This window comes from Larus michahellis, chromosome 24 (genome assembly GCF_964199755.1).
Source record: "Larus michahellis chromosome 24, bLarMic1.1, whole genome shotgun sequence".
Lineage (NCBI taxonomy): Eukaryota > Metazoa > Chordata > Aves > Charadriiformes > Laridae > Larus > Larus michahellis.
The window spans coordinates 909,018-934,067 of record NC_133919.1 but is presented as its reverse complement, the minus strand read 5'-3'; the positions used below and the strand labels follow the sequence as shown (position 1 = coordinate 934,067).

The 25,050-nt window shown below is 63.5% G+C and overlaps 5 protein-coding genes across 6 annotated transcripts; 3 read left to right on the top strand and 2 right to left on the bottom strand.

Moving 5' to 3' along the window:
• The first annotated feature begins 1,089 nt into the window (after positions 1-1,089).
• TXNIP (thioredoxin interacting protein) lies at positions 1,090-5,547 on the top strand. The gene is made up of 8 exons (XM_074566397.1): positions 1,090-1,692; positions 2,616-2,688; positions 2,793-2,940; positions 3,279-3,381; positions 3,546-3,802; positions 3,910-4,066; positions 4,188-4,336; positions 4,446-5,547. Exons 1-8 carry the CDS (start codon positions 1,443-1,445, stop codon positions 4,479-4,481), a joined length of 1,173 nt encoding a protein of 390 aa, XP_074422498.1. The 5' UTR covers positions 1,090-1,442; the 3' UTR covers positions 4,482-5,547.
• A 4,226-nt stretch (positions 5,548-9,773) lies between these two features.
• Positions 9,774-13,434, bottom strand: POLR3GL (RNA polymerase III subunit GL). Of its 2 annotated transcripts, XM_074566353.1 has the most exons (8): positions 13,350-13,434; positions 12,630-12,770; positions 12,348-12,477; positions 11,540-11,608; positions 11,380-11,436; positions 11,211-11,284; positions 10,981-11,094; positions 9,774-10,836 (listed from the first exon to the last, which is right to left on the bottom strand). In XM_074566353.1, the coding sequence occupies exons 2-8, from the start codon at positions 12,747-12,749 to the stop codon at positions 10,750-10,752; spliced, it is 651 nt and encodes a 216-aa protein (XP_074422454.1). In that variant the 5' UTR covers positions 12,750-12,770; positions 13,350-13,434; the 3' UTR covers positions 9,774-10,749. The 2 variants fall into 2 exon arrangements, with proteins under 2 accessions (XP_074422454.1, XP_074422453.1); XM_074566352.1 differs by lacking the exon at positions 13,350-13,434 and having other exon boundaries at positions 12,630-13,223.
• Positions 13,435-14,065: 631 nt separating this feature from the next.
• On the top strand, positions 14,066-17,172 carry ANKRD34A (ankyrin repeat domain 34A). The gene is made up of 2 exons (XM_074566399.1): positions 14,066-14,249; positions 15,206-17,172. The coding sequence occupies exon 2, from the start codon at positions 15,269-15,271 to the stop codon at positions 16,556-16,558; it is 1,290 nt and encodes a 429-aa protein (XP_074422500.1). The 5' UTR covers positions 14,066-14,249; positions 15,206-15,268; the 3' UTR covers positions 16,559-17,172.
• Positions 17,173-17,990: 818 nt separating this feature from the next.
• LOC141734706 (gonadotropin-releasing hormone II receptor-like) lies at positions 17,991-21,857 on the top strand. Its single transcript, XM_074566785.1, has 4 exons — positions 17,991-18,054; positions 19,008-19,935; positions 20,049-20,253; positions 20,414-21,857. Exons 2-4 carry the CDS (start codon positions 19,453-19,455, stop codon positions 20,908-20,910), a joined length of 1,185 nt encoding a protein of 394 aa, XP_074422886.1. The 5' UTR covers positions 17,991-18,054; positions 19,008-19,452; the 3' UTR covers positions 20,911-21,857.
• Positions 21,495-24,869, bottom strand: RBM8A (RNA binding motif protein 8A). The gene is made up of 6 exons (XM_074566786.1): positions 24,753-24,869; positions 24,065-24,124; positions 23,740-23,817; positions 23,296-23,432; positions 22,894-23,030; positions 21,495-22,049 (listed from the first exon to the last, which is right to left on the bottom strand). Exons 1-6 carry the CDS (start codon positions 24,817-24,819, stop codon positions 22,004-22,006), a joined length of 525 nt encoding a protein of 174 aa, XP_074422887.1. The 5' UTR covers positions 24,820-24,869; the 3' UTR covers positions 21,495-22,003.
• Between the last annotated feature and the right edge of the window lie 181 nt (positions 24,870-25,050).

Here is a 25,050-nt window from a genome sequence, read left to right as displayed (position 1 = left end):
AAAAGCATTAAGGGCTTTTAAAACCAAGGGCAAAAACAGCCCCCGCCTGCCAGGGAGGAACGTCTAGCTCAGCAAAAATGATCGAGGAAGGAAAATTCGAGGGTTTCTCTGAGTCAAAAGGCTCCTACAGGGGACAACACCCCAAATCCCAGCTGGAAAACAGGGACCAGGACCCCATTTATAGGAAGTTTATACACAACACAGTTTATAGGAAGGATGTGGTTATTTGCTGTCCCTTAGATCAAGGGGGAACTTGTTGACAGAAAAAGAAAAATCCCCCATTTTCTACCTCGAACAGGAGAAACATTTTGACCTTGTAAGCTTAAAAATAAACGTTTGCCTCAGATTTTGTCACCAGCTTTGTGTCATCCCCCCCTCTCCAGATACTGCCCGAAGGGTACCTATGCGCGGGGGACCGGGAGGGCGTCGCAGTATTCAGCCATAGGAGAGGGGTTTTTTTTCTGGGAAATGTCCCCAAAATGTGGCAGGGGCTGACGGAAAGGGCAGAGGTGGGGCAGATGATACCCCGTGTGTCTCCCCCATGACACCCCAGAAGGACACAGAGAGGGCCCTACGGTCAGGCTTCCATTCCCTACCCCAAATCCGTGCTTTTTTACCTCAAATAATGTGGGGCGGAGGGGATGGGGGGCAGGAAATGCCTCAGGCACCGGCTGAGGCGAGGCCGGGGGTGGCTGTGGAAATGCCCCCGGGCTGCCCTGTGTGAGGGGACTGAGAAAAAAGGGGGAAGAAAGCCACCACAAGGGTGAGGGGAGGCCCCGCCGGGCCGCTCCCAGTTCGCTCAGTACAGCCGGGCCGACCCCGGCCGGTCACAAACCGAGTCCCGCGCCCACCCTGAGGACGGCTCTCCCCTCCCTCCCGCCTGGGAACATTACATCCTGTTCCCCGCTCCCCATTGGCCGCCGCCGCCGCCTGTCCTCGCTTCCCATTGGTCTGCCGCGCTGTCACTCCGCCCCCCCTCCACCCTCCTTTCCCTTGAACACGCTCGCCTCTCCTTCACACACTGTCCACGCTCCCCAGCCGGCGCGCTGATTGGTCGGCGGGGCTGTAAACAAGGCGGCGGCGGCCAATGGGCGCGCTGATCACGCGAGCAGCACGCCTGGCCACGCGCCCTCGGCGTGGCGCTGCTGGCATCAACAGGCGCGGGCGGGGGCGGGGCGGGGCGGCGGAGGCTATAAAAGGCGGCGGCCGGCGGGGGCCGCTCTCAAAGCGTTGAGGCTGGCGGGTGGCGCAGTTTGGCTGTGGCGCTGTTTCAGTACTTTAAGGCTAGCGATCGTAAGGGTTGAATCACGGCGCTTTTTTGACTAAAATTAGCCAGTTTCAGGTCTTTTTTTCTTCTTCAGAGGGGAAAAAAAACCACGCAGGTGTTGCCTTGTGTGATCTCCTCGCTGCTTTCTTCGCATTTCCCTGCACTCACTTCAGCTATGGTGATGTTCAAGAAGGTGAAGACCTTCCTGATGACATTCAGCGAGCCTGAGAAGGTCTACTGCAGTGGGGAGAAGGTGGCCGGGCGTGTGTTGGTGGAGGTGACTGAGGTGACGCGTGTCAGCGCTGTCAAGGTGTTGGCCTGTGGGGTGGCCAAAGTGAACTGGGCCAAGGGCCCCCAGCAGTGCAGGCAGGAGATGGAATACCTGCGCTTTGAGGACGTCCTCACACTGGAGGAGCAGCCCACTGGTGAGGATCTGGGGCTGGGAGAAGGGAGTTGGGGGCAAAAGGGTTTGAAAGTGGTCTATTGACCAGGAGGTTGTCATGCTGGTTGGGCTCATGGGGCTGGAACAAGTCTTTAGTTGTGTCCCCTTGGGCTACACGTCAGCTGGGATAGTTCTGTAGCTGGGAGTGGTGGTGTTTTCCTGGTGTCGGGGCAAAAGTGGGATGGAATGGTGGCTAAGTCTTGGGAGAAATGAGTAAATTCCTTGAAATGTGTGAATGGGACAGCAGTTCTTGGCTGGGTCAAGTTCAAAGTTGGAAAGCTGAGGGCTAACGTAAAACTTGGCTGAGTTGCCTGCCCGCACGGGAGGTGTTGGTGTGGCTGGCAGCCCAGCGGTGCTGCTTGCCCGCGGGCAGTGAGTGCTGGAGTTGGCCTCAGCCGGGTGGCACAGGGCACGGGACGGGTGGTGGTCCGGGAGTGGCAAGTGAAGATCTTGCCCGAGACAAGGAGTCTCTTCTCTTGAGCGTGGAGAACAACTTCATCTGTCTGCAGGGAAGGCAAGAGATAGGGACTTGGCACAAAGTGTCTTGGGAGGTAAGCGGGGTGAGGTGAAGCTTTGGAGATAAAGAGATAACTGGGGAGAGCAGTGGGTGCTTGATACTCCACCAAAGTGGAAGTGGGGTGTGGTGAGGAGAGGTAATAGGGACTGAAGTGCGTCAGGACACTGTGTTCTCGCTGTGGATGGGGGTGTGGAAAAGAGAATTGATGTGGGCTTCTGGGACTGTTCCTGGGGGACAGGTGTAGGCGGCTCTTACCAAACAGCTAATGCAGCTCAAGCCCATGTGGTGTGCGAGACCATCCTGCCTGTGTAAGCAGAATGGAGGATCAAGCTTAAGAACAAACCCACGGGGCTTCAGCTGATGTCTATCTTCCCTTTTTCTTTTCCCAGATGGGGACGGCTCTGTGATCCTGAGACCTGGGAACAAATACGAGTATAAATTTGGATTTGAGCTTCCCCAAGGGTGAGTTTGAGATGAATGTTGCCGCTTGGAAGAAAATTAAATAGATGGCAATGGAAAAGTCTCCTGTTGCTTCAGATGTGTCTAACAAGCGTCTCTTTCCACAGGCCTCTGGGTACCACCTTCAAGGGAAAGTATGGCTGTGTGGATTATTGGGTGAAGGCCTTCTTGGAGCGCCCATCCTTTCCCACTCAGGAGATAAAGAAGCGCTTTGAGGTTATGGATCCTGTTGATGTGAACACTCCGGAATTGCTGGTAAGTGCCGCTCTTCTCTGGAAGGCTTAGGTGTCAGCAGGTGTTGGGAAAGAGAAAAGCTTTTAGGTGGGGGTCAGTCCGACCTCTGTCATTAAGACCCCCCTAATAGGCTTTATCGCTGAGCCTGGATTAAGTACTTAGTTCTTAAGAAGTTCTAGTTAGTTCTAGAAATCTACACCAAGGCAGATAAAGCGAGGCGCTGCTTCAGCTTTCACTTGGCTGCAGGAGGCTCGAGCCTCATGGGGAACTGGAAGCTTCTGTTGCAAAATGGGAGGAAGGAAGGAGGGATGGGAGTGGTGTGCAGCGTTCACCCTGGTAACAATCTCCTTTCTCTCCAGTCTCCAGTTGCTGCCAAGAAGGAGAAGAAGGTGTCCTGTATGTTCATTCCTGACGGACGGGTGTCAGTCAGCGCTCAAATCGATAGGAAGGGGTTTTGTGAAGGTGAGAGCCTGTTCTGCCTCAGGGAGGAGGGAAGGGTTGGTGGGACAAGGAGTAGCTGTGTAGAGCGCCGGGGTGTTGGGGCCAGTGAACAGCTACGGTGGGCATCCATGCTGCAGGGAAAAAGCTCTGACCTTCCTAAATGGCCAACCTTGTTCCCTGCCCAGGTGACGACATCTGCATCAATGCCGACTTCGAGAATACGTGCTCCCGCATTGTGGTGCCCAAGGCAGCCATCATCGCCAAGCACACCTACCTGGCCAATGGACAGACCAAGGTTTTCACCCAGAAACTCTCCTGCGTCCGAGGCAACCACATCATCTCGGGCATGTCTGAGTCCTGGCGGGGTAAAACCATCCGCGTCAAGAAGCTCAAACCTTCCATCTTGGGCTGCAACATCCTGCGTGTGGAGTATTTCCTGCAGGTGAGTGGCTCTGATCACTGTTAATCATCCTCCCTTTGTTAGTGGGTAAACTTGGGTCCTCTCTTGGTCCCTGCCACCCCTTACAACGCTGGTTCTTCCCTTCGCAGATCTACGTCAGCGTCCCGGGCTCCAAGAAGATCATCTTGGAGCTGCCCCTCGTCATCGGCAGCCGCTCGGGCATCGGGAGCCGCAGCTCCAGCATGGCCAGTCAGACCAGCTCCGAGATGAGCTGGGTGGACTTGAACCTCCCTGATGCTCCAGAAGGTGAGTGTGGTGACCGTGAGGGGTGGCCACTGCTGTCACCACCGACAGGTCTTGGGGACCAAAGGGGGGTTGTGGTAGGGGAACACGGGAGATCTCACAGGTGTTCCCTCCTCCCTTGCAGCACCCCCTTGCTACCTGGACATTGTTCCTGAGGACCACCGCCTGGAAAGCCCCACCACTCCCCTCCTGGATGACCCTGACAGCTTCGACAGCCCCATCTTCATGTACGCTCCTGAGTTCAAGTTCATGCCACCACCCACCTACACGGAGGTGAGCCACAGTGGGGAACACGATGGTCCTGCCAGAATCACTGGGGTGGGGTCTGGTCTTGGGGTTCAATCTGGAAGGGTCTAAAGCGCCTCTTGGCTTCCTTTTTCAGGTGGACCCCTGCATTGCCAACAACAACATCCAGTGAGCGCCGGGGCCAAAATTAACTCTACGGCTTTTTTTCTGGACTCTGGCTGTGCCACGGTGGCCATGGGCAGAGCCCTGCCGCAGAGGGCAGCGCTGGAGGGGGCAGCGGCTCCCGGTGAGCATGGCGGAGGTGGTGAAGTGTCTTGAGTCTTTGTGTTCCCTCGTGTGCTGGCTGTGCCCACCAGACCCTGCGGTGGCTCCCAGTGGGGTCCTGGGCCTTGTGTATGGCCAAAATCTTCCGAAAAAACCCAAAACTACCAAGGTGCTTCCATGGACATTGGCGGGAGAACTTGAGGTGGAGCAGGGGAGGTGTGAAAGCCTCGGCCACCTGAGTTACAAACCCTGAAGAGAGGCAGAATCCAGCCTAGAAAAAGACTTTAAAAACCAAAGAACCGTATCAGCAATTGCCATCATGATGCCTTCGCTCCGGTGATGCCGTCCTCGGGGACGGAGGTGACCTGTTGCTGCCTGTCAGCATTCCCGAGCACAGGGTGTCGTGCCGGAGGAAGCAGCTCCGTGCAGATGCTGAGGAAGGCGCCAGCCCTGCTTAGAGAAGCTTGAGCCGGTCTCCCCAGAGCTTCCTGCTCTCGGGAATTCCCGTGGGAAGCTTGGCTCTGGGGTGCAGCCCCTTGGGGTGTTGAATTTTCTCAGCCCGTGGAAGCCGATGCTCCTGTCGGTAACGGCCGTGCTGGCCTCCCCCCGCCACTGTGTCCCAGCTACTGCCAGGAATCCTGATGGAATCCTGCGGGACACGTGGGGGACAGTCTCTCCCCTGTTCCCCATCCCCACCAAAGCATCCCTGTGGGGTGGCCGGGGGGGTCTGGGCTGATCCTGGGGGAATCTAATCCCATCCTGGGCAGGGACTGGTGCTTTCCAGGACGTGGGGAAGTGAGCTGTGATCCTGGAGTGTTGAAGGCGCAACTGCAGATGATTAATTTCTCATTTTCTACTGTTTTGTATCTTGGGCGGGGGGCGGGGGGGGCAGATTCGGATTTTGTACTGCTGCTGTGGGAAGTGCCCCTGTGGGGCAGTGTTCTTAGTTTTTAATAAAGAGTTGAAGGAGAGAATCGCGGAGCCTCTTGGACTTGATCTCGGGGAAGGGGTGGGACGTGGCCGGAGGGCATGGGGGGGTCCGGACACCCACTGTGAGGTCCCATGGGGGGGTGGTATGTCCCCAAGGAGTGGGTGGGGGATGTGGCCACGGGGGCCCTTCCTGTAGCAAAGGACCCACCTTTGGGTGCTGGCTCTCGTTAATCAGGCTAATTACCTGAGACCTGGGCAGTGCTTCCCCTGTCACTCAGGAACCGGCTGCTTTTCAGACCCTGGTCACCAAACGGCAGCAAAAGCCAGGCGCTGCTCTTGTGTCTCAGCAGTTACGTTCAGAAAAGGGGGTTTTTTCCCCATTTTTTGGCCCTGGCTCAGCTCCAGCTATGGTGTCACCTCAAACAAGGTGGGGGCAGCCACCTGTGCCCACCCGCATCCCTCCCACTCTTTTTTTCTCCAGGATCGAATTTGGGCAGAAAAAATGGTGCTCTGGTGCTGCTGGTGGGGGGGGGAAACTGAGGCAGGCTCCCAGGGGTGCAGCGTTCCCATCGGCAGCCAAGCCGCCTGCGCAGCACCCTCTCTTGTCACCGCAGGGGCATGTTGTATGACACCCCCCACCCCACCCCCTGATGCACACACCCCTCTTCCGGCCCTTTTCTGGGGGATCTGGGTGAAAGTTGATGGAAAAGGGGCTGAGGCACTGATGCCATGTCGAGGAATGTGGTGGAAAATAGCCCCGACCTTGTCGCAGGGCTCCGTGCTGTCACCTCTCCCCGACTTGGCACCCACCCTGGCACCTGGGGGGCTGTAGTGAGCCCTGGGGATGGGGACACGGGGATGGCACCGGAGCCGCCAGGCAGTGACAGGGCTTATGGTCCCCTCTGTGCCTCAGTTTCCCCATCCAACCCCACAGGGAGCCCCATTCCCACCCCCCCCCCCCGCAAAGCCTGCCCTTATCTCCCCGCAGCCGGCCCGGCACAGGGAGGGTCTTATCTGCGGGACACCGGTGGCTCTGGCCATGCCAGGCCGTGGCAGGGCAAGGGGACGTGTCCAGCCGCACACCCCAAATCTTGTGCCTCTGTGGGGTGAGCGGGGGCCCTGTCCCAGTGGAAGCCAGCCAGTGACGCCGGGGAAGGGCCGTGCCACCAGCCCGTGACAGGACAGGCTGCCATGGCGGGTTTATCCCCCCCACTCTCACCCACCCCGGTCCCCTTATCCCAACCCCGTCCCAGGAATGTCACTGCGTCCCCAACCTGCTGCGGGGAGGGGTCCCAGGAATGTCCCCCGTGACCACATGATGACCGTGTGCCGGCGTGGCGTGGCGATCCACCCCCCCCCCCCTTGGTGGAGCCCACCCTCCCCCAACATATCCATGGGGGCGGGGGGGGGGGGGGGGGGGGGGTGTGTGTGTCCCTACTGTGCCTCAGTTTCCCCTCCCGGCGACAAGTGCCACGGAAAGAGGCCGAGCCGACGTCCCCGTGCCAGGCCAGCGGCATCCCTGCACTGCTGGGGACACCGGCCAGATGGGCCAAGGGTCAGCCCCGCTCCATGCCAAGTATGGGCACAAAGAGCCGGGCTGGGGGGAGCCCGCAGCGAGGAGGGGGGGGGCCGCAGCTGGGGGGAGCAGCCAACCCGAGACCCTACAGTAACAACCCCCCCCAAAAAATAATCTGGTTTTTTTCCCAGGGAAAGGAGCGGGAGGGGACAACACACACACACACACACACCCACACACACCACCCCCACCGGGGTGGGGACTGAACCCTGCACCACACAGACACACACACGCCCCCCCCCCCCGCTTTACAGCCTCAATTAAAACGATGAAACCAATTAGGGCCATAAAGTGCTGGAGCACAAGGTCCGCACACCCCCAGCATCCATCGCAGGGCCACATCCAGGCGCACACACCCCCCCCCGACACCCCACCCCGTGTCAACCCCCTGTCACCCTCCCACCCCCGGGGGGGATTTTTGCCCGTTTTTCCCTGGTTTTGCTCCTTCCTCCTGCCCAGGCTGTACTGGGGGGTGGGGGGGGTTATTTACAGCGGGCTGGGGGTGCAGCAGCTGCAGTTCATTGGGCTAAAAATGGTAGTTTTCTGGAAAACAGCTGCCCCCCCCCGGGCCCCTTAAGGCGCCCCACTGCAGCATGGCGGCTGCCCCGCTGGCTGCTGGCCCCGGCTCCTGGCCACGGGCCCGGGCTGGCGCTGGCCCTCCAGCCCCGCCAAGCCCAACTGGGGCAAAGGTCCTCGGACAAACCAGAGCATCCGGGAGCAGCGACGCCGCCGGGATGGGATGGGATGGGATGGGAATGGGGATGGGATTGGGGATGGGATGGAATTGGGGATGGGGATGGTATTGGGGATGGGGAAGGGAATGGGGAAGGGAATGGGAAAGGGATGGGATTGGGTTGGGATAGGAATGGGACTAGGATGTCCCTGAAGGGATGCGGAGCAGCTGGGATCGGAGCATCCTCCACCTTTCGGCACAGTTTGGTCCTCCTTTTGCTGTGGGGTGCGGGAGAAGGACTTGGCCACTCTCTCCCTCCCACTCCCCCGAATCCTCCCGCCGCTTCCCTGGAAAAATCCTCTTTCAGGTGGGGGGTGCTGGGGCGGGGTGGCTGGGGGTGTGCAGTCCTCCCTAAACACCCCAAAACCCCCCTGGCACCCCAACATCCCCCAGCCTGGCCCCTCACGAGGCCTCCACGCTCGCAGTCCCGGCGGGGGGGGGGTGCGTGTGTGTGTAAAAATAGTGTTGTGTCCGCGGCTGCGCAGGGCGGCAGCACGAGGAGGCCACGCGCCGTCCGCCTGCGCCGGGAAACCAAGGCACGAACTCGGGGTTGGGGGGGGGGGGGTGTAAAGCAAACCCACCGCCACCCCCAGTTCCAGCTCCCTTCCCCGGCGATTGGGAGGCCGCTCCCCGCACCCCACGGCCAAATCCCGGGCCTCTTCCCAATTTTATCGTCAGGGACGGGGGGCGTGGGGTGTCACTGCTGCCCACCCTCTTACCCCTGTGGGGTTATTTCTTTGCCCCCCGGAGCACCGGGGGGGGGGTGCAGCAGGGAAATCACCACCCCCTGGGATCCCATGAGGGCCCGGTCCCCCTTGGGGACAGCGCTGCTTTTGGCCGGGGGGGGCCGGGGGGGGGAAGGCAGCTGGGAGGGAACAAGCGTTGGCTTTGCCGAGCTGCCGCTTTTGTTTGGTGTTTGTTGGGTGGTTTATTTTTTTTTTTTTTTTTAATTTTATTACCCAAGGATTAAAAACCAGCCATAAACAGGAACCTGCCCGGGGCGGGGGCGGTGCTTCCCCATCACATGAGCTTCACATGAGCGGCCCCCGCCCGGCTCTCCTTGTCCGGAGACAACACCTTCCCCCCCCCCCACCACCGCGAAACACCTTTTCCACCCCAAAAAAAACCCTTTCCCGCCCTCCCAGCAGCTTTTTTCAACTGCTGGTGCATGCAATGAGTTTGGCAGGGCTCAGCCCAGCACCCCCCGCATCACCCCAGACTCGGGGGAGGGTTCAAACCCTGCCGCCCCCCCCTGCCCCCCCCCCAGCCTCCACTCCCCAGGGAGGCACAAACCTTCACCCCCCCCACCTCGGGCTGGAGCAGGGGCCTGATCCTGCACCCCGTGTTGCTGGAATCCAGCGCCAAGGGGTTAATCCAGACTGGGGGAACCCCAGCGGGCTGCTGGGGTCAACCCCCCCCCCCCCCCCCCGAGCTGCTGCCATGGCGCTGGGGGAACAGGGGCATGCTGCGGCTGCACCCCCCTGACTCCAGGAGCTGGCGATTTGCACACACACCCCCCCCCTTCCCCGGCACCCAGCGGGTGCCACGTGCCGCCCCACCACATGGCTAAGGCCAGGGGGGCACCGGAGCGTGAGCCGATGGGGGTGTCGGGGCGGAAAACCGGGTGCAGCCAGGCACTCGTGGCACCCGGGCGATGCCAGGAGCCGGCCCTGCACGTGTGGGGCAGAAAGCTGGGGGGAGGCACAGCTGGTCCCTGCACCCATGGGCGCACCCAACTCCCCCTCCCAGGGCAGGGCCCCCCCCTTGCCGTGAACCCTACAATAACAAGGGCTTCTTTATGATCAGCTCAGGAGACCTGGAAGCAGCGGGGCTTGGAAAACAATAACGACAGACCCTGTGTGCTCCGGCGGGGGGGGGGGGCGGCGTGGGGAGCCCATTATCCGGGCCCTTCCCCAAAAGCTCCGTGCGGGTTGAGGCCGCTGCACAAGACAACCTGGAAATACAGAAGTCAACTTTAATCCACCCAAAATTAAGTTAAAAAAAAAAAAAAATCCCAAATGTTAAAAAGATGCTGCAAAAAGGGGCGTGAGGCCGGGGGTGTGGGGGGCAGTTTGGGGGGTCCCCCCCCCCCCCCGCCATCACCCATAAAACTGCCTCCAAAAGGGACGACCCCACCCCACTGCTGGCTTGGGGACAAGGCTGGGGGGTCCTTCCCCCCCCCAGGTCCCCCCGCAGGGGATCAGGAGTCCCCCCAGGACCCCACCCAAGTTGGGGGGCAGGGGGGTGTCCCCATGTGACCCCCCCAGCTGCCAGCACTCTGGGGTGCCCCGACCCTGCGGTGTCCCAACCCTCCATCCCTGGAGCACAAGTGCCACCTGCCGGCTGGAGGTGACGGGTGACAGGAGACCCAGTGTCTGTGTGTGCTGGTGACAGAGGATCGTGGTGTCCCAAGGAGGGGTGGCAGGGGACCCCAGTGCCCTGTGGGGGGCAGCTGGTGACAGGGTACCCCAGTGTCATGGAGGGGGACTGGCGACAGGAGACCCCAGTGTTCTGGAGGGGCGACGAGGGACCCAGAAATACAGGGAGGGGGGCAATAGGGGACCCTGGTGTCCGGGGAGGGGGGTGACAGGGGACACTGGTGTCCCAGAGGGGGTGACAGGGGACCCAGGCATCTGGGGAGGCAGGTGACAGGGGACCCAGTGTCTGTGTGTGCTAGTGACAGGGGATCCTGGTGGCCCAAGGGGGGGGTGACAGGGGACACAGGCATCTCGGGAGGGGGTGGCAGGGGACCCTAGTGCCCTGGAGGGGGGGGGGCAGCTGGTGACAGGGGACCCTGGTGTTGAGGAGGAGGGCTGGTGACAGGAGACCCCGGTGTTCTGGAGGGGGTAACAGGGGACCCAGGTGCCCGGGGCGGGGGTGACAGGGGACCCCAGAGTCCCGGGGCGGGGGGGGGGGGGGGTGTGGCAGTGGGGGTGCTCAGTAGACCGCCTCGTCCATGTTGTCATCGCTGTCAGCGCCGAAGTCCTCGCCGTTGTCGAAGTAGGACATGATGTAGTCAGTCTCCTGGGGACAGGGGGAGGACACAGGGTGGGGGTCAGGGTGGCACCCGCATGTCCCCCCACCCTGCCAGGGCCACCTCACGGCCAGGGCGGCTGCACCCACCTCCCCAGCTGGGGTCCCACTGGGATGTCCCCCCCCTCATCTCACCTCTTCATGCTCCTCCTCGTCATACTCCTCTTCCTCCTCTTCTTTCCCTTCTTCTTCCTCCTCCTTCTCCTCTTCCTCCTCCGATGTCACCTCTTCCTCTTTCTTCTCCAGGCTCTGAGGGGTTCAGGGGAGCCCCTGTGGTGTTAACCCCCAACATCCAGCTGGGCCACCCCAGTGGGGACCCCCCCTACCGCCACAGGGGACGGTGGCCGAGCCTTCGGCCCCGTTACCTCCAGCTTCTTAATGGTCTCCTCCTTGTCCAGCGCAACCCGCTGCTTGCACTTGGGGATGAGGATGGTGGTCCCTGCAGGGGAGGGGTCAGAGGGGAGCGTTACCCCCCGGGGGGGGCAGAGTCTGGCCCCACGGCGGGGATGGGGGGGGACAGGAGGGGACACTCACTGCCTTTCCGCAGCCGCCGCACCCGGATCTTCAGCTCCCGTGGCAGCCGCCTCCAGTCTGTGGGGCAGAGTGAGGGGCTGGATCGGGAGCCCCCCCGCCGCCCTCCACAGGTCCCTGTCTCCCCCCAGGTTCCCTGTCCCGTTCCCCCCCCCCCCCAAACCTGGGTTCCAGTCAATGGCACTGTCGATGGGGCTGGAGATCTGGTACTTGTCCGAGTAGCGCTCGATATCTGGGGGAGCACAAGGTGGGGGTCACCGCGGGGGGGCCGGGGACACACACTCCCCCCTGGGGACACCCAAGGGCACAAGGCAGCCCAGCTGGGAATAGCCACCATGCGGCCTGGTGGGGGCCATGGTGCTAGGGGGGGGGACCCAATGCAGTGGGGCTGGGGGGGGGGGTGACAGGGCTGGGGGGGGGTCACAATGCAGTAGGGCTGGTGGCCGTGGCCCTGGGGGGGTCACAACAGTGAGGGTGGGGGCCATTGGGCTGGGAGGTCACAACACGGGCTGGGGGGAGTTGTGGGGCTTGGGGGGGGTTTGTCCCAACACAGTGGAGTTAGGGGGCTATGGGGTAGCGGGGTTGGGGGCCATGGGGTTGGAGGGGGGCTCACAATGCAGTGGGGTGGAGGACTGCAGGGCTGGGGGCGGTGCCCAATGCAGTGGGGCTGGGGGGGGTGATGGGGCTGGGGGGATCACAAGAGCGGGGCGAGGGGGTCCCACTGCAGTGGGGCTGGGGACCGTGGGCCTGGGGGGGTTCACAGCAATGGGGCTGGGGAGTGCCAATGCAAAGGCGCGGGGGGGGGGGCGGGGCATGGGGCTGGGGGGTCTGGAGGGGAATCAGTGGGGCTGAGGTGATGCAGGGCAGCGAGCTGGGCACCGTGGGGTGGGCACCCTCTCTCCCCACACCCCCCCCCCCGCGAGCAGGGGGGGTGCAGGAGGATCGCCCCCCCCCCCCCCCTTCCGCCGTACCTCTGCGGGGCGCCCCGGGTTTGACGAAGTAGGGGAGGTTCTTCATGGCCCCCCGCAGCTCCTGCTTCAGCGCCAGCATGTACTCGCCCTCCTCCCCGCCGGGCAGCGGGGCCGCCCGGTGCTCCAGCGGCTGCCGGGGGGGGGGGGGGATGGCACCCATGCAGCAAGTGCATCAGTGCTCAGCCGTGCTCAGCTCCCCTCGGGGGAGACACGCACACATCAGGGAAACCCCCCCTCTTTAAGGACACCAGGGATGGGGGGAAGCCCCCCCCGAGGACTTACCGGAAAGAGAGGGGAGGGCTGGAGGGTTGGGGGGGGCAGCGCATCCCCCTTCCCGATCCCCACCGCCTCCACGTTGAAAGTCATCTGCCCGCGGCCCCGACCCCGGCCTCGGCCCGCCATGGCTGGCGGGGGGGGGGGGCGCTGTGGGGACACAGGGGGTTGAGAATAAGCGCCTCCTTGTTGGGGAGGGGGGCAGCCCCCCTGCGCTGGGGAGGTTTGAGGGGAGCGAGGGGGGCAGCAGGGACGGGGGGGACACAGGGAGCCATGGGGCAGCCCCCCACGGACACGGGGGGTGAGTGGGGAGAACATGGGGCGGCCCCCCCGGGACACGAGGGGACATGGCGGGGGACAAGATGCGGGGCAGCCCTCTCCGGGGCATGGGGACACGGCGAGGGATAGGACGGGACACGACACGGGGCAGCCCTCCCCGGGGACACGAGGGGACATGGCGAGGGACACGACAGCGGGCAGCCTCCCCGGGGCACGGTGAGACGTGGGGCAGGCACCCCACGGGACACAGGGACACAGCGAGGAGCCCCCCCAGGGTCACGGGGAAGTGGGAGGGACACACGGGGGGATCCGTTGGGGGGCACACGGCGCAGCCCCCGGGGGACACGGGGACAGGGGGGGGACACGGGCGGGACAGGGGGGGCACATGGGACAGTCCCCCTCGTCCCGCTCCCTCCCGGAGCCCCCCCCGCCCCGGTCCCGGTTACTCACACTGCGCACGCGCAGCCACTCCACGTGCGTCCGGGGCCGCTGCGGATACGCAGGGTTCGGGAGAGGGCGGGGCCTACGCACCTGCGCCGCGCTGATTTGCGGGTGGCGGAGCCAATCAAAGGGTAGGGGGCGGGGCGAGGGGCGGGGCGGAGGGAAGGCATGAATGAATGAATGAATGGGGCTGGGACGGGGATGAATGGGGCGGGGGGGCGAAACGGGGGGCGCGGAGGCCCCCCAGCGCCCTACGGGCATCTCAGCTCCCGAGCACTGAGGCCTCGCTGCCCCATAGCCCCCAGCCCCACTGCCTTGTGACCCCCTAGCCTCACTGTGCTGGGACCCCCAGCCCCGCTGCCCCACGGGCCCCCCAGTCTCCAATGTCCCATGGCCCTCAGCCCCACTGCGCTGGGCCCCCCTGCCATGTGACCCCCCCAGCCCTGCTGTGTTCTGACCCTCCCCTTCAGCCCCACTGCCCTGTGAACCCCCAGCCCTGCTGCCCCGTGCTCCCCCAGCTCTCCAATGCTCCATGGCCCCCAGCCCCACCGTGCCAGGCCCCATAGCAGTTCTCTGGTCCCATGGCATCTCTCTGGCCCCATGATGGCTCTCTCCCTCGCACCCCCGCGCAGGCAGCTCCGCGCAGCGGGTTCGTTGCCGGCTGCGCCGCCGGGTGATTCATCCCGCTCCAGCTCCCCCCCCGCCCCCCGCGCCAGCAGCTGCCAAAAATAGTGATGCAGGGGGGGGAAAAACCCTCCAAATAACCTCCCCTGCCTTCCCCTCCACACCCCCGCTATGCCGGCGGCAGGCTGGGATGGCGGCTACCGGGCGATGTCCCCGACACCTCCATCCCCGGGGCACCTGGGACCGGGACCTGTCGCTGGGGGATACCACGCTCCGGTTACCATGGTAACAGATGAAAAGAGGGATGGGGGGAGAGAGGGGCTGGGATGGGGGGTCTCCTCTCTGCGGTGTCTCCCCTACCCAGGGGGAGACGGTGCAGCCGTGAGTGCCAGGCCCAATCTCGGTGGCAGCCCGGTGTCTTGCTTGGTGGCAGCCACCAGCCAGGCTGGAGAACTGGGGGGAATTGGAAGGATGGTGGTTTCTCCCCCATTTTCTTGGCTGGTCAGAGAGCTGAGGAGCAGGATGAGCTGCGGTCGCCATGGGAACCGGGCAGGCAGGGATACAGGCAGGGGATGGGGGTACGGGCAGGAGATGCAGGGGGGTACAGCACAGAGGTAGGGCCAGGGGATGAAGGGGGGGCACAGGAGGGGGGTACGGGCAGGGAATGGGGGTATGGGCAGGGTATGCAGGGGGGGTTACAGGAGGGAGGTACGGGCAGGGGATGCAGGGGGGGGATATAGGAGGGCGGTACAGGCAGGGGATGCAGGGGGGGCACAGGAGGGGGGTACAGGCAGGGAATGGGGGTACGGGCAGGGGATGCAGGGGGGCACAGGAGGGGGATATGGGCAGGGAATGGGGATACGGGCAGTGGATGCAGGCAGGGAATGGGGGGTGCAAGGAGGGGGTGCAGGAAGAGTATTTGGGGGAGTAAGGGAGGGAACAGAGGCCGGGGGGGCGCAGATGGGGGACAGGCAGGGGACGTGGGTAGGGGATGGGGATGCAGGAGGGGTAACAGGCAGCAGGATAGGGGTGTGGAGGAGGGGCGCAGGCAGGTGGGCACAGCCCAGAGGCAGCGGCAGAGAGGCCTGGGGGGGTCAGGGCTGCGCCGGGACAGCTGATGGCATCTACGGGAACCATCCCCTCCTGGGACCCAGCTGGGGAAACTGAGGTGGGGGGAGACTGTCCCATCCTGGGTGGGTTCGGTGTGGGGGAGGTTCAACATGTGCTGTGTCCCATTGCAGTGAGCAAGGGACGCCCCCGGACCAGCACAACCATCTGCCGTCCCCGCTGCCATAAGTGCCGCCATGCCCAGCCCCGTCCACCGCCCACCCGGTGCTGCTGGCCCCCCTGGTTTAACCATGTTACCAGCGGACGGTTCGGCCTTGCTGCGTGCTGTGGCGCAGGGCAAATTCCGTCTCACCCGTCTCTTGTTGGAAGGGGGAGCCTACATCAACGAGGGCAATGCTGCCGGGCAAACACCGCTGATGGCCGCATGCCGGGCCGGTTACGCTGACCCACTGGAGCAGCCCCGCATGGTGCGGTACCTGCTGGAAAACGGCGCCGATCCCAACATTCCCGATAAAACGGGCAAGACGGCGTTGATGCACGCCTGCGCCGAACGTGCCGGGCCGGCAGTAGCCACCATTCTGTTGGCCCACGGTGCCGATCCCAGTGCTCGTGATTATGCTGGAGCCTCTGCTTTGGTGTATGCCATTAACCGGGGGGACCGGGAGACACTGCAGGTGCTGCTGGATGCCTGCAAAGCCCGAGGGAAGGAGGTGATCATCATCACCACTGACACCTCACCCTCAGGGACCAAAACCACGCGCCAATACCTAAACTCGCCCCCGTCGCCAGGGCTGGAGGAGAAACGTTCCCCAGCCCTTTGCATGTCGCCTTCTGACATTGAGGTGCGGACGGCGGCGTCACCAGCCGGCAGCGAGAAGGAAGAGGAGAGGGATGTTTTCTGCTTCCCCCCGCCACCACCGGCACCGACCGCTGCTGCGCCAGACCCACCCCGCGCCCGGGCACGGCCGCTGAAGCGCCTCAACTCTGAGCCCTGGGGGTTGGTGGCCCCGGGAACAGAGGGGACGCGGGGACCCTCCGAGACGTTGGTGACGGGGATGGAGGGGCTGAGCCTGGGCGGGCGCCCACGGCGGCACAGCATGGAGGGCCGTGAGGCTGCCGGGCTGCCAGGGGCCGCCTGGGCTGAACGGGTGCCCCCTGCTTGCCCACAGCCATTGGCACGTCGCAACACGGCCCCTGAAACGGCGCGGGTCAAACCGCCTCGCTGGGACCCTCCTGAAATGGAGGGCTCGGCCATGCCGCTGCCAGCCAGCGAGTCGCCTCCGGCCACCCGTCGGCGCCCGCCCGGTTTGCTGGAGCGTCGTGGCTCCGGCACGCTCTTGCTGGAGCCCTTGGCCTCTGGGAGGGCTGGCTTCTTGCCCCCCTTGCACCCTGGCCCGCATCCCCCCGGCCCCCGTGGCTCGCCCAAGGGACGACGCAAGCTGCTGCGCCGGCACTCGATGCAGACGGAGGAGATGCGGCAGTTGGCCACCTTCCAGAGCAGCATGGCCCTGGAACCCGGCAGTTAGAGACATCCCCCCCAAACCTGGAGTGGCACCCGGACACCTGGGTTCTGCTCCCAGCATCCTTGGGGACCCCCGCCCATGAACGGACCCCCTCTGGGGCGGCTGCTCTGTCCCTGCCCGGCTGCTCTCATGCCAGCATGGGGCCTCCTCATGCAGGCAGTGGCAACATTCACTCTGAACCCTACTGATGACTGCAGGCACATGACAATTCTTCCATTGCTGCCGTGGGCAGAAACTTTGCACGACCCCAAATTCCTTCAGGAGCCAGTGTGTAACGTCCCCCCACCACCCCCAGGGCTCCCCTGTGTCTTCCTCCTGCTCCCTCCTCATCCTCCCAGCACTGCTTTTCTCTATGGAGCTCAGCAGCAGCTGACGACTGCCTGACCTGCCCCATGTTTGGGGGGTCCCACGTCCCCGGCAGTGCCAGGCACTGCCGGGAGCTGGGTGCTGTGAGCAATAACCAGATCCACCGCGGTTCCCCGGACAGTCCCTCCCCAGGGGGGTGTCTCCTCACATTTTTGGGGCGCGGGGTCCCAGCAAGGGGGGTGCTGGGGTGGGAGCGGGCGGAGGGGGGGGGCACCTGCTGTCGGCGTTCCGGTGAATAAAGGCTCCAGCAGAGCTCGGCCTGTCTCCAAGAGTCGTGGGGGCCGGGGGTGGGGGGGAGCACTCACCCTGGGCATGGGCAGGTCGGGGGCCAGCACATCTGGACGCACCTGGGTGCACAAGGACTGGCACATCTGGGTGGGTGCCAGCACACCTGGGCACCATGTGCACGGGGATTGGCACGTCTAGGCACCGGCGTAACTAGGTCACAGCACATCTGAGCACCCGGGTGCACGTGGGAACGGCACATCTGGATGGCAGCACAGCTGGCTCACAGCACAGCTGGGTACCAGGTTGTAGGAGGGCTGGCACATCTGGGTACCAGGCTTTACCAAGACTGTCGCAGCTGGGTCTGGGTGCCAGAACATCTGGGCACCATGTGCACGTGGGCTGGCACATCTGGGTTGATAAAACATACGGGTGCCAAAACGTATGGGTGCCATGGTCCCTGAGGACTGCTACGTCTGGGTGCCAGCACATCTGGCCAGGGGGCCCTGATGGGTCTCACTGGGGGGGGTCCTGAGCAGCAGTGTGGCCGTGGGAGGGGGCAGCCCGGCCCCCCCCATTCTCTGTGGGGATAGCGCGGGGAGGTCCCAGCGGGTGGGCACAGGCTCAGCCCCGGTGCCAGTGGGGGGGGTGGTGAGGGGGGTGGCAGGGACCCCCATGCTGCGGGGGGGGACACCCCGCAGCCCTGCGGCGCGGTACTGGGGGGTGCGGGTGGCCCGGGGGCTGCCGGCGGGGCCGGGCCGGGGCCGGGGGATGCGGGGGGGGGCCGGGCCGGGGCCGGGGGATGCGGGGTGGGGCTGGGCCGGTGCCGCAGCGGGAGGATGGGCCGGGCCGGGCCGGGCCGGGGCGGGCGGCGGCTGCGGCATCGCGGGGCGGCAGCACTGCGGAGGGTACTGCACCGGGGGGGGGACGACACTGCCGGGGCTGGGGACAGCGCTGGGGCTGGGGGACACTGCCGGGGCTGGGGACACTGCCGGGGGACACCGCTGGGGCTTGGGGACACTGCCGGGGGACACTGCCGGGGCTGGGGACACTGCTGTGGGGCACTGCTGCTGCCGGGGGACACTGCCGGGGCTGGGGACACTGCTGTGGGGCACTGCTGCTGCCGGGGGACACTGCTGGGGCTTGGGGACACCGCTGGGGGACACTGATAGGGCTTGGGGACACTGCTGTGGGGCTCTGCTGCTGCTTGGCAACGGTGATGGGACTTGGGGACACTGCTGGGGACACGGCTGGGGAGATCGTTGTGGGACACTGCCAGGGCTGGGGACATCATCAGGGCTTGGGGACACAGCTGGGGCTGGAGACACTGCAATGGGGCCCTGCTGAGGCGGGGGACGCTGCTGTGGGACACTGTCAGGGCTGGGGACGACACTCCAGGACACTGCTGGGGCTTGGGGACACTGCCAGGGCTGGGGACACTGCTGGGGGACCCTGCTGGGGGACACTGCCGGGGCTGGGGACGCTGCTGGGGCTTGGAGACACTGTGTGGGGCACTGCTGGGGCTGAGGACACTGCTAGGGAGGGGGGGACACGGCAGGGGTGCGCGGGACAGACTGGAGTGGCGCTGGGAAACGGGAGGTATCGATGGGGACGGGGGCAATGGGGTGGAGGACATTGTCGCAGAGCAGGGGATGGGACATGGGACAGCCAGAGTCCCCCCTGCATCCCCCCCCGGCTAAAACCACCCCACGGAGGACAAGGGGACATGGGGGGCGGTTCCCGGGGCACCGGGCACAAGGACATGGCTCCTCCGCAAACGTGAGGACAGGGAGTGAGGCCGGTCACAGGACCCCCCGCTGTCCCCTTCTCAGTGACCAGAGGGATTTTCTGACCCCCACAGGGTTCTTCTCCGGGCAAGGAGGAGGAAGGAGGAGGAAGGAGACCCCGGTCTGGCCGGGGACACAAAGAAGGGGGTGATACCAGGGGACACAGGTGACCAGCCCCATCCTGCTGGGTGCTGAGGGCTCCTTGGGGGTGAGCTGCACCCTTGGGTGCTCCCCAAGCCAGGGGGCCCTTGGAGAAGGTGGGGACAAGGCCACTGTCCCCAACCTGGGTTGGGGCTCCTTTATGCACCACATCCTGGTGTGGAAAACAAGAGGGGACCCAGGCAGGCGCCATCGCTCCGGGCGCCCCCTGGGCTGAGACCTGACCAAACTCAGGTCAGAGGAGCAGGACCCCACAGGGAGATTGGAGGCAAAGATGCTCAGTCTCACCGCATCCTGCTGCGGGGACAAAGCCAAGCGGGTCCCCAGGCTCCCAGCCCAGTGGTGGCAGCCACCGCCAGCATGAATGTCACCGGGACGGCGGGGAACCGGAGCTGCGCCATTGAGGAGCCAGTCCTGCTGCCCACCTTCTCCACAGCAGCCAAGGTGCGGGTGGCTGTCACCTGCCTCCTCTTCCTCTCCTCAGTGTGCTGCAACGGGGCTGTGCTCTGGTCGGCCGCCCGGGCACCACAGCGGCGGCCACCCCGCATCCGCATCCTGATGGCCAACCTGGCAGCAGCCGATCTGCTGGTGACGCTGGTGGTGATGCCGTTGGACGCTGCCTGGAATGTCACCGTGCAGTGGTACGGGGGGGATGTGGCGTGCCGGGGGCTCATGTTCCTCAAGTTGGCCGCCATGTATGCCTCGGCCTTCATCACCGTCGTCATCGCCTTGGACCGCCACGCCGCCATTGTCAACCCCCTGGTGCTGGGCTGCGCCGAGAGGAGGAACAAGGCCATGCTGTGCACAGCGTGGGGGCTCAGTGCCCTGCTGGCCCTGCCCCAGGTAGGTGAACCCTCAGCCCCGAGGTCAGGAGGGGATGTCACCACCTTGGGTGGGATGATGATGACGATGGCAGAGGGGAGGAAGGGCACTGATGGCCTCCTGCCTCCTTGCAGGCATTCGTGTTCCGCACGGTGAGCCGGTCACGGCCACGGCGCTTCGTGCAGTGCGCGACGGTGGGGAGTTTTGGAGCGCACTGGCAAGAGACGCTCTACAACATGTTCACCTTTGCCTGCCTCTTCCTCCTGCCCCTCCTTGTCATGGTGCTCTGCTACGGCCGCATCCTCGCTGCCATCTCGGGCAGGATGAAGGACCCCCGCGGTGAGTGCTGGGGCTCTTCCTCCACCCCTTTTCTCTTCCTTTTCCACCTCCCTGCAGTCCCGCACCCCGCTTCCCCCTCCCCAGCTCATTAACCCAACTGTCTAATTAACCTGATTCCTGCCCTCTCCTTCCCACCTCTTGCTCCATTCGCGCCCTGCAGCCTCCTCCCGGGAGATCCAGCTCCGTCGCTCTTACGACAACATCCCCCGGGCCAGGATGCGGACGCTCAAGATGTCCATTGTCATCGTCCTGACCTTCATCGTCTGCTGGACACCCTACTACCTCCTGGGCCTCTGGTACTGGTTCTCCCCGGAGATGTTGACCCGGGAGAAGGTGCCGCCATCCCTCAGCCACATCCTCTTCCTCTTTGGCCTCTTCAACACCTGCCTGGACCCGCTCGTCTATGGGCTTTTCACGGTGCATTTCCGCAGGGAGATGTGGCGCATTTGCCGCTGCAGCCGCCGCCAGCACGAGCAGGAGGCTGCCTCTGCCCTCACGGGTTCCTTCCACATCTCCACCGCGGTGGTGCCAACCCGGAGAACCGGGAACAGCCTGGGGGAAGCTGAAAAACACCAGCTGGAGGTGATGGCGGCGGCAGCTCCGCCAGGCCGGGGGTGCGAGCTGTGTCGCAGGAGGACAGTGGAGAGCTTCATGTGACAGGGAGGCCAGGCTGGACGCCACAGCGGCCCCCAAAAGAAGGGCAGGGGATGACACGAGGGCTCTGCGCCACCATGAAGCCGCTTGGCAATAAATTCCCATTATTTTCTCAGCAGAAGCCTGTCTTTGGGCCGGGGGAAACCAGAGCTGGCACTGCAACATCACCGGCACATCATCTGTGCCAGGCAGGAATTCATTGCACCAGCAACGACTAAGCCAGAAGCAAAGCATCAGGCAGAAAGCAAAATCTGGGGCAGAAATTCCTTTAAAAGACGCAGCAGGGAGTCGTTTCGGGGATCAAAAAATGTCAAATTTAAAACATGCCCTTTCACCTGCGCTGGAGGTGCGGGGAGAATTCAATGCTCCTGGAGCTGAGCGACACAGAAAGGCCGCAGATCCCACAGCGAACAGCATGCGGCTAAATAAAGCTGTCGCTTCCAAACACTATTTTAAAGAAAAATGGCTTTTTCAGCTAATAAGTTGTTCTACCGCCAGCCCCAAGATTGACACCCGTGACAGTGACATTGACTGGTTTTAGGCGAATCTAAAATTAGCAGCGAGGCACGAAAGGAACTGGGGCTTGGTTACAGCTTCTCAGAATGTTTAATTAAGGACAAATAATAAGAGGACAATTTTACACAAAAATTGTTATTTAAAAGGCTGAGTTCACGCGCAAACATAAAGTCAACAGAATAAACCCCTCAGGAGATGTAAGGAACGGTTGCCTGGGGTATAGAAAACAACTTTCTCCAAAAGAAGAGTGGCCAAAATGCCAGGTCACTCGCAGGCGTAACAAAATGCTTAAAAACGTGGGGGGTTGGGATGTCCCCAGGCCACGGGGGCTGCACCCGCCACGAACGCGAGTGAAATGCTCCCCCCGAAAACCTCAGGTGTTGCTTCTTCACTCCGCTTTTCTTGTTTGAAAACAATAAAATCTGGTAAGAAGCAATTCTGCCAAAGTGATGAACTGTTTTACTCCTCCAGCTATTCCTCAAATGCCCTGCCCCCAGTGTACAACATCCCCACCCCCACCCCCTCCCCTCCCAGTTCTCCCAGTTTGGACTTGGAACGCATGGGTAGGAATGAAGATCCATCATCGGCGTCGCCTGTCCGGACTCCTGCTCCGCCGGCGCCCGCCCCTGGAAGAGAGGACAGAGCGTGGTTTACCAGCATTTGGAGCCCACGTGGTGATTTCACCCTCACTAATTTAGTGGCTTTCTATGATGATGTCATTGGCAGACAAATGATGTCATCATCAATTTAGGTAGGTTAATGGTTGGACTTGATGATCTTAAAGGTCCCTTCCAACCTCAGCAATTCTATGATTCTACGATCTACCTGGACTTCTGTAGGGCCCTGTATATGGTCCACCACTACAGTGGAGAGTGGTGTGGTGTGAGGGATGGACAAGGAAGTGGCTGCATGGACACAGCCAAAGAGTTACAGTCGACGGCTCAATGTCCAAGTGGAAACCAGTAATGACTGGTGTCCCTCAAGGGTCTGCACTGGGACCACAACTGATGGCATGGATAGGGGGATGGAGGGCACCCTCAGCGAGGCTGCAGGTGACACCAAGCTGTATGGTGCGGTGACACTCACGAGGGACGGGATGCCATCCAGAGGGACCCGGGCAGGCTGGAGAAGTGGCTCCGTGTGACCCTCATGGGGTTCAACCAGGACAAGTGCAGGGTCCTGCCCCGGGGTGGGGGCAGCCCCCGGTGCCAGCCCAGGCTGGGGATGGAGGGATGGAGAGATGGAGAGCAGCCCTGAGAGAAGGGCTTGGGGTGCTGGGGGGGGAAACGCTGGCCATGGGCCGGCAACATGCGCTGGCAGCCCAGAACCTCCCCCAGCCTGGGCTGCATCCCCAGCAGCGTGGGCAGGGGGGTGAGGGGGGGATTCTGCCCCTCTGCTCCACTCTGGGGAAGGGTTTTCTCGTCTGGGAGGACAAGCCAGCCCCCAGCTCGCCCGCGGCTCGGCCCTTACCTTCTCTTTCCCTTCGGGGGCCCTCTCACGAAGCACCAATCCACGCTGATGGGCTGCCCCATCAGCTCCTGGCCATTCAGCCCCTCCATGGCTGCCTGCGCCTCTTTATAGGTTTCGTACTCGACCAGAGTATATCCCTGAGGGGGGAGGGAGGGAGCGTGAGCCACGGCCCATCCTGGCAGGGAGAAACCCCATGAGGGGCCAGACACGGGAAAAATCCCTCCCTGAACCCTGCCTGATTCCAGCCTCTGCGGCAAAGCCAGAGAAGGGGAGGCACAAACGTATTTCGCACCCAGTTGGTGCCACACAGACAAGTTCAAGCACCCCATAAGCCAAAACGGAGGCAGCAAAGCCACCAAGGGGCTCAAGGGACGAGCACAGCCCATGTTGAGCCCCCCCTACCTTCAGGTAGCCCGTCCGTCTGTCGAGGTTCAGGTGGATGTTTTTTATCTCGCCATACTCCGCGAATTTGTCATGGATGTCTTCTTCCGTCGCTTCCTCGTGAACCCCCGTGACGAAGAGAATCCAGCCCTCCACCGCTGAGGTGTGAAAGAGATAAGAGTGATGCCAAGCACAGGGCATGCTCCCACACTGGCTGGGTGGGTGTCTCAGGGAAGGGGTCCCCCCCTCCCTGGGTGTGGGGGGGGAAGGCATACATGGGTGGGAAGGGGAGATGGAACCTTGGATGGAACCAACACTCTTGGCTTAGCCAGGGATAAATCCCATCAAGGTGGGGACAGGCTCTGTCCCAGTAAGGTCTGAACCCCAATATGGAGCCGAACACCCCGTGTTCCCCTACCATCTCCCTGTGGTGAGGGCTGGGGAGGTGTCTCCAGTGATACTCACACCTCTGCGGGCCTGGCTCATCCCCGTCCTGCTCCACGCTGTCATAGTCCTCACGCACCCGGGCCCGCGAGCCCTCCTCTGGGCACAGCGAAGGGGGGGAAAGAGAAATGGGTGACTAGTGCCATCACCCAGGAGGAGAGCAAGGCTCAGACAACCACAAACCCATTTAACCCCCCCCCCCAAAAGCACAAAGGCAGCCAGGGTTTCACACCAGCCCCCTTCCCAAAGTGTTTACGCCACACTGGGAGAGCGAGGCCCGGAGGGGTCAGGGCCACTGCGGTGCCCAGTGGGTGCAGGAGAGATGGGTGCGTCAGGTGCTCCTCACCTGAACCGAAGCCTCGGCCTTTCCGCTTCTTGGCTTTCTCCTTCAGCTTGTGGATGCTCTCTGCAGTGGAGAGGGGAGTGGTTTGGAACTGGGGAGGGGGACCCAGACCATGGCCCCGGGCTGGGCAGGACCCCCAAGGCCAGGCATGACTCCCGGGCCCAGCAGAACCCCCCAGAGCAGGCAGGACCTTCCTGGGGCTGAGCAGGACTCTCCCACGGTCAACGGGACACAGCCCTCCCCGGAACCGATCAGGTCCTCCCAGGGCCGGGCAGGAACCGCCCCGGGCCCAGCAGAACGCCCAGACCGGTCAGGTCTCCCCGGACCGGGGAGGACCCCCCTGGACCCGGGCAGGACCCCCTCCAGGGCTGGTCAGGACTCCCCCGGGCCCGGCACCGACGGCTGTGGGGAGCGGGGGGCAACCGGGCCAGGCTTGGGCACACCGAAGAGGGGACAGGCCCCATCAAGGAGCAGCGGGACGGGCTCGAAGCGGGACTAACGGATCCGGGGGTCGGGCTCCGAGCTGAGCCGAGACCGACAGGGGGGAACGACACGGGAGCGGGGGTGACAGGCCCCGGTGGGAGGGGGCGCGGCGGCGAGCCGGGCCCCGAGCCGGAGGAGGCGGGACCCCGACGCAAGGGGGAACCGCGCCGGCCGGGCCGTTACGGACCAGCGCCAGCACCGCCCTCACCGTCGCCATCCTCGTCCATAGCGAAGTCCTCGCCTCCCGCCTCATGCAGATCCAGGACGTCCGCCATCTTGCCGCTCTCTCTGCCGCCGCCGCGGTGCAGGCCGGGAAGCGCGCCGGATGCGCTGCCGCCCCGGAGAGGGCGCGCGACGGAAGCGCCCGCGCCGCCATCTTGGGGAGGTCAAAGCAACTCGTCCCGCCCGCGCTGCCACGATGGGAAGGGCGAACCGCCTCTTCCCCCCCTGAACCGGGAACATACTGGGGCCAAACTGGGACCGCTGTCACCCCCCGGGGCGGCACC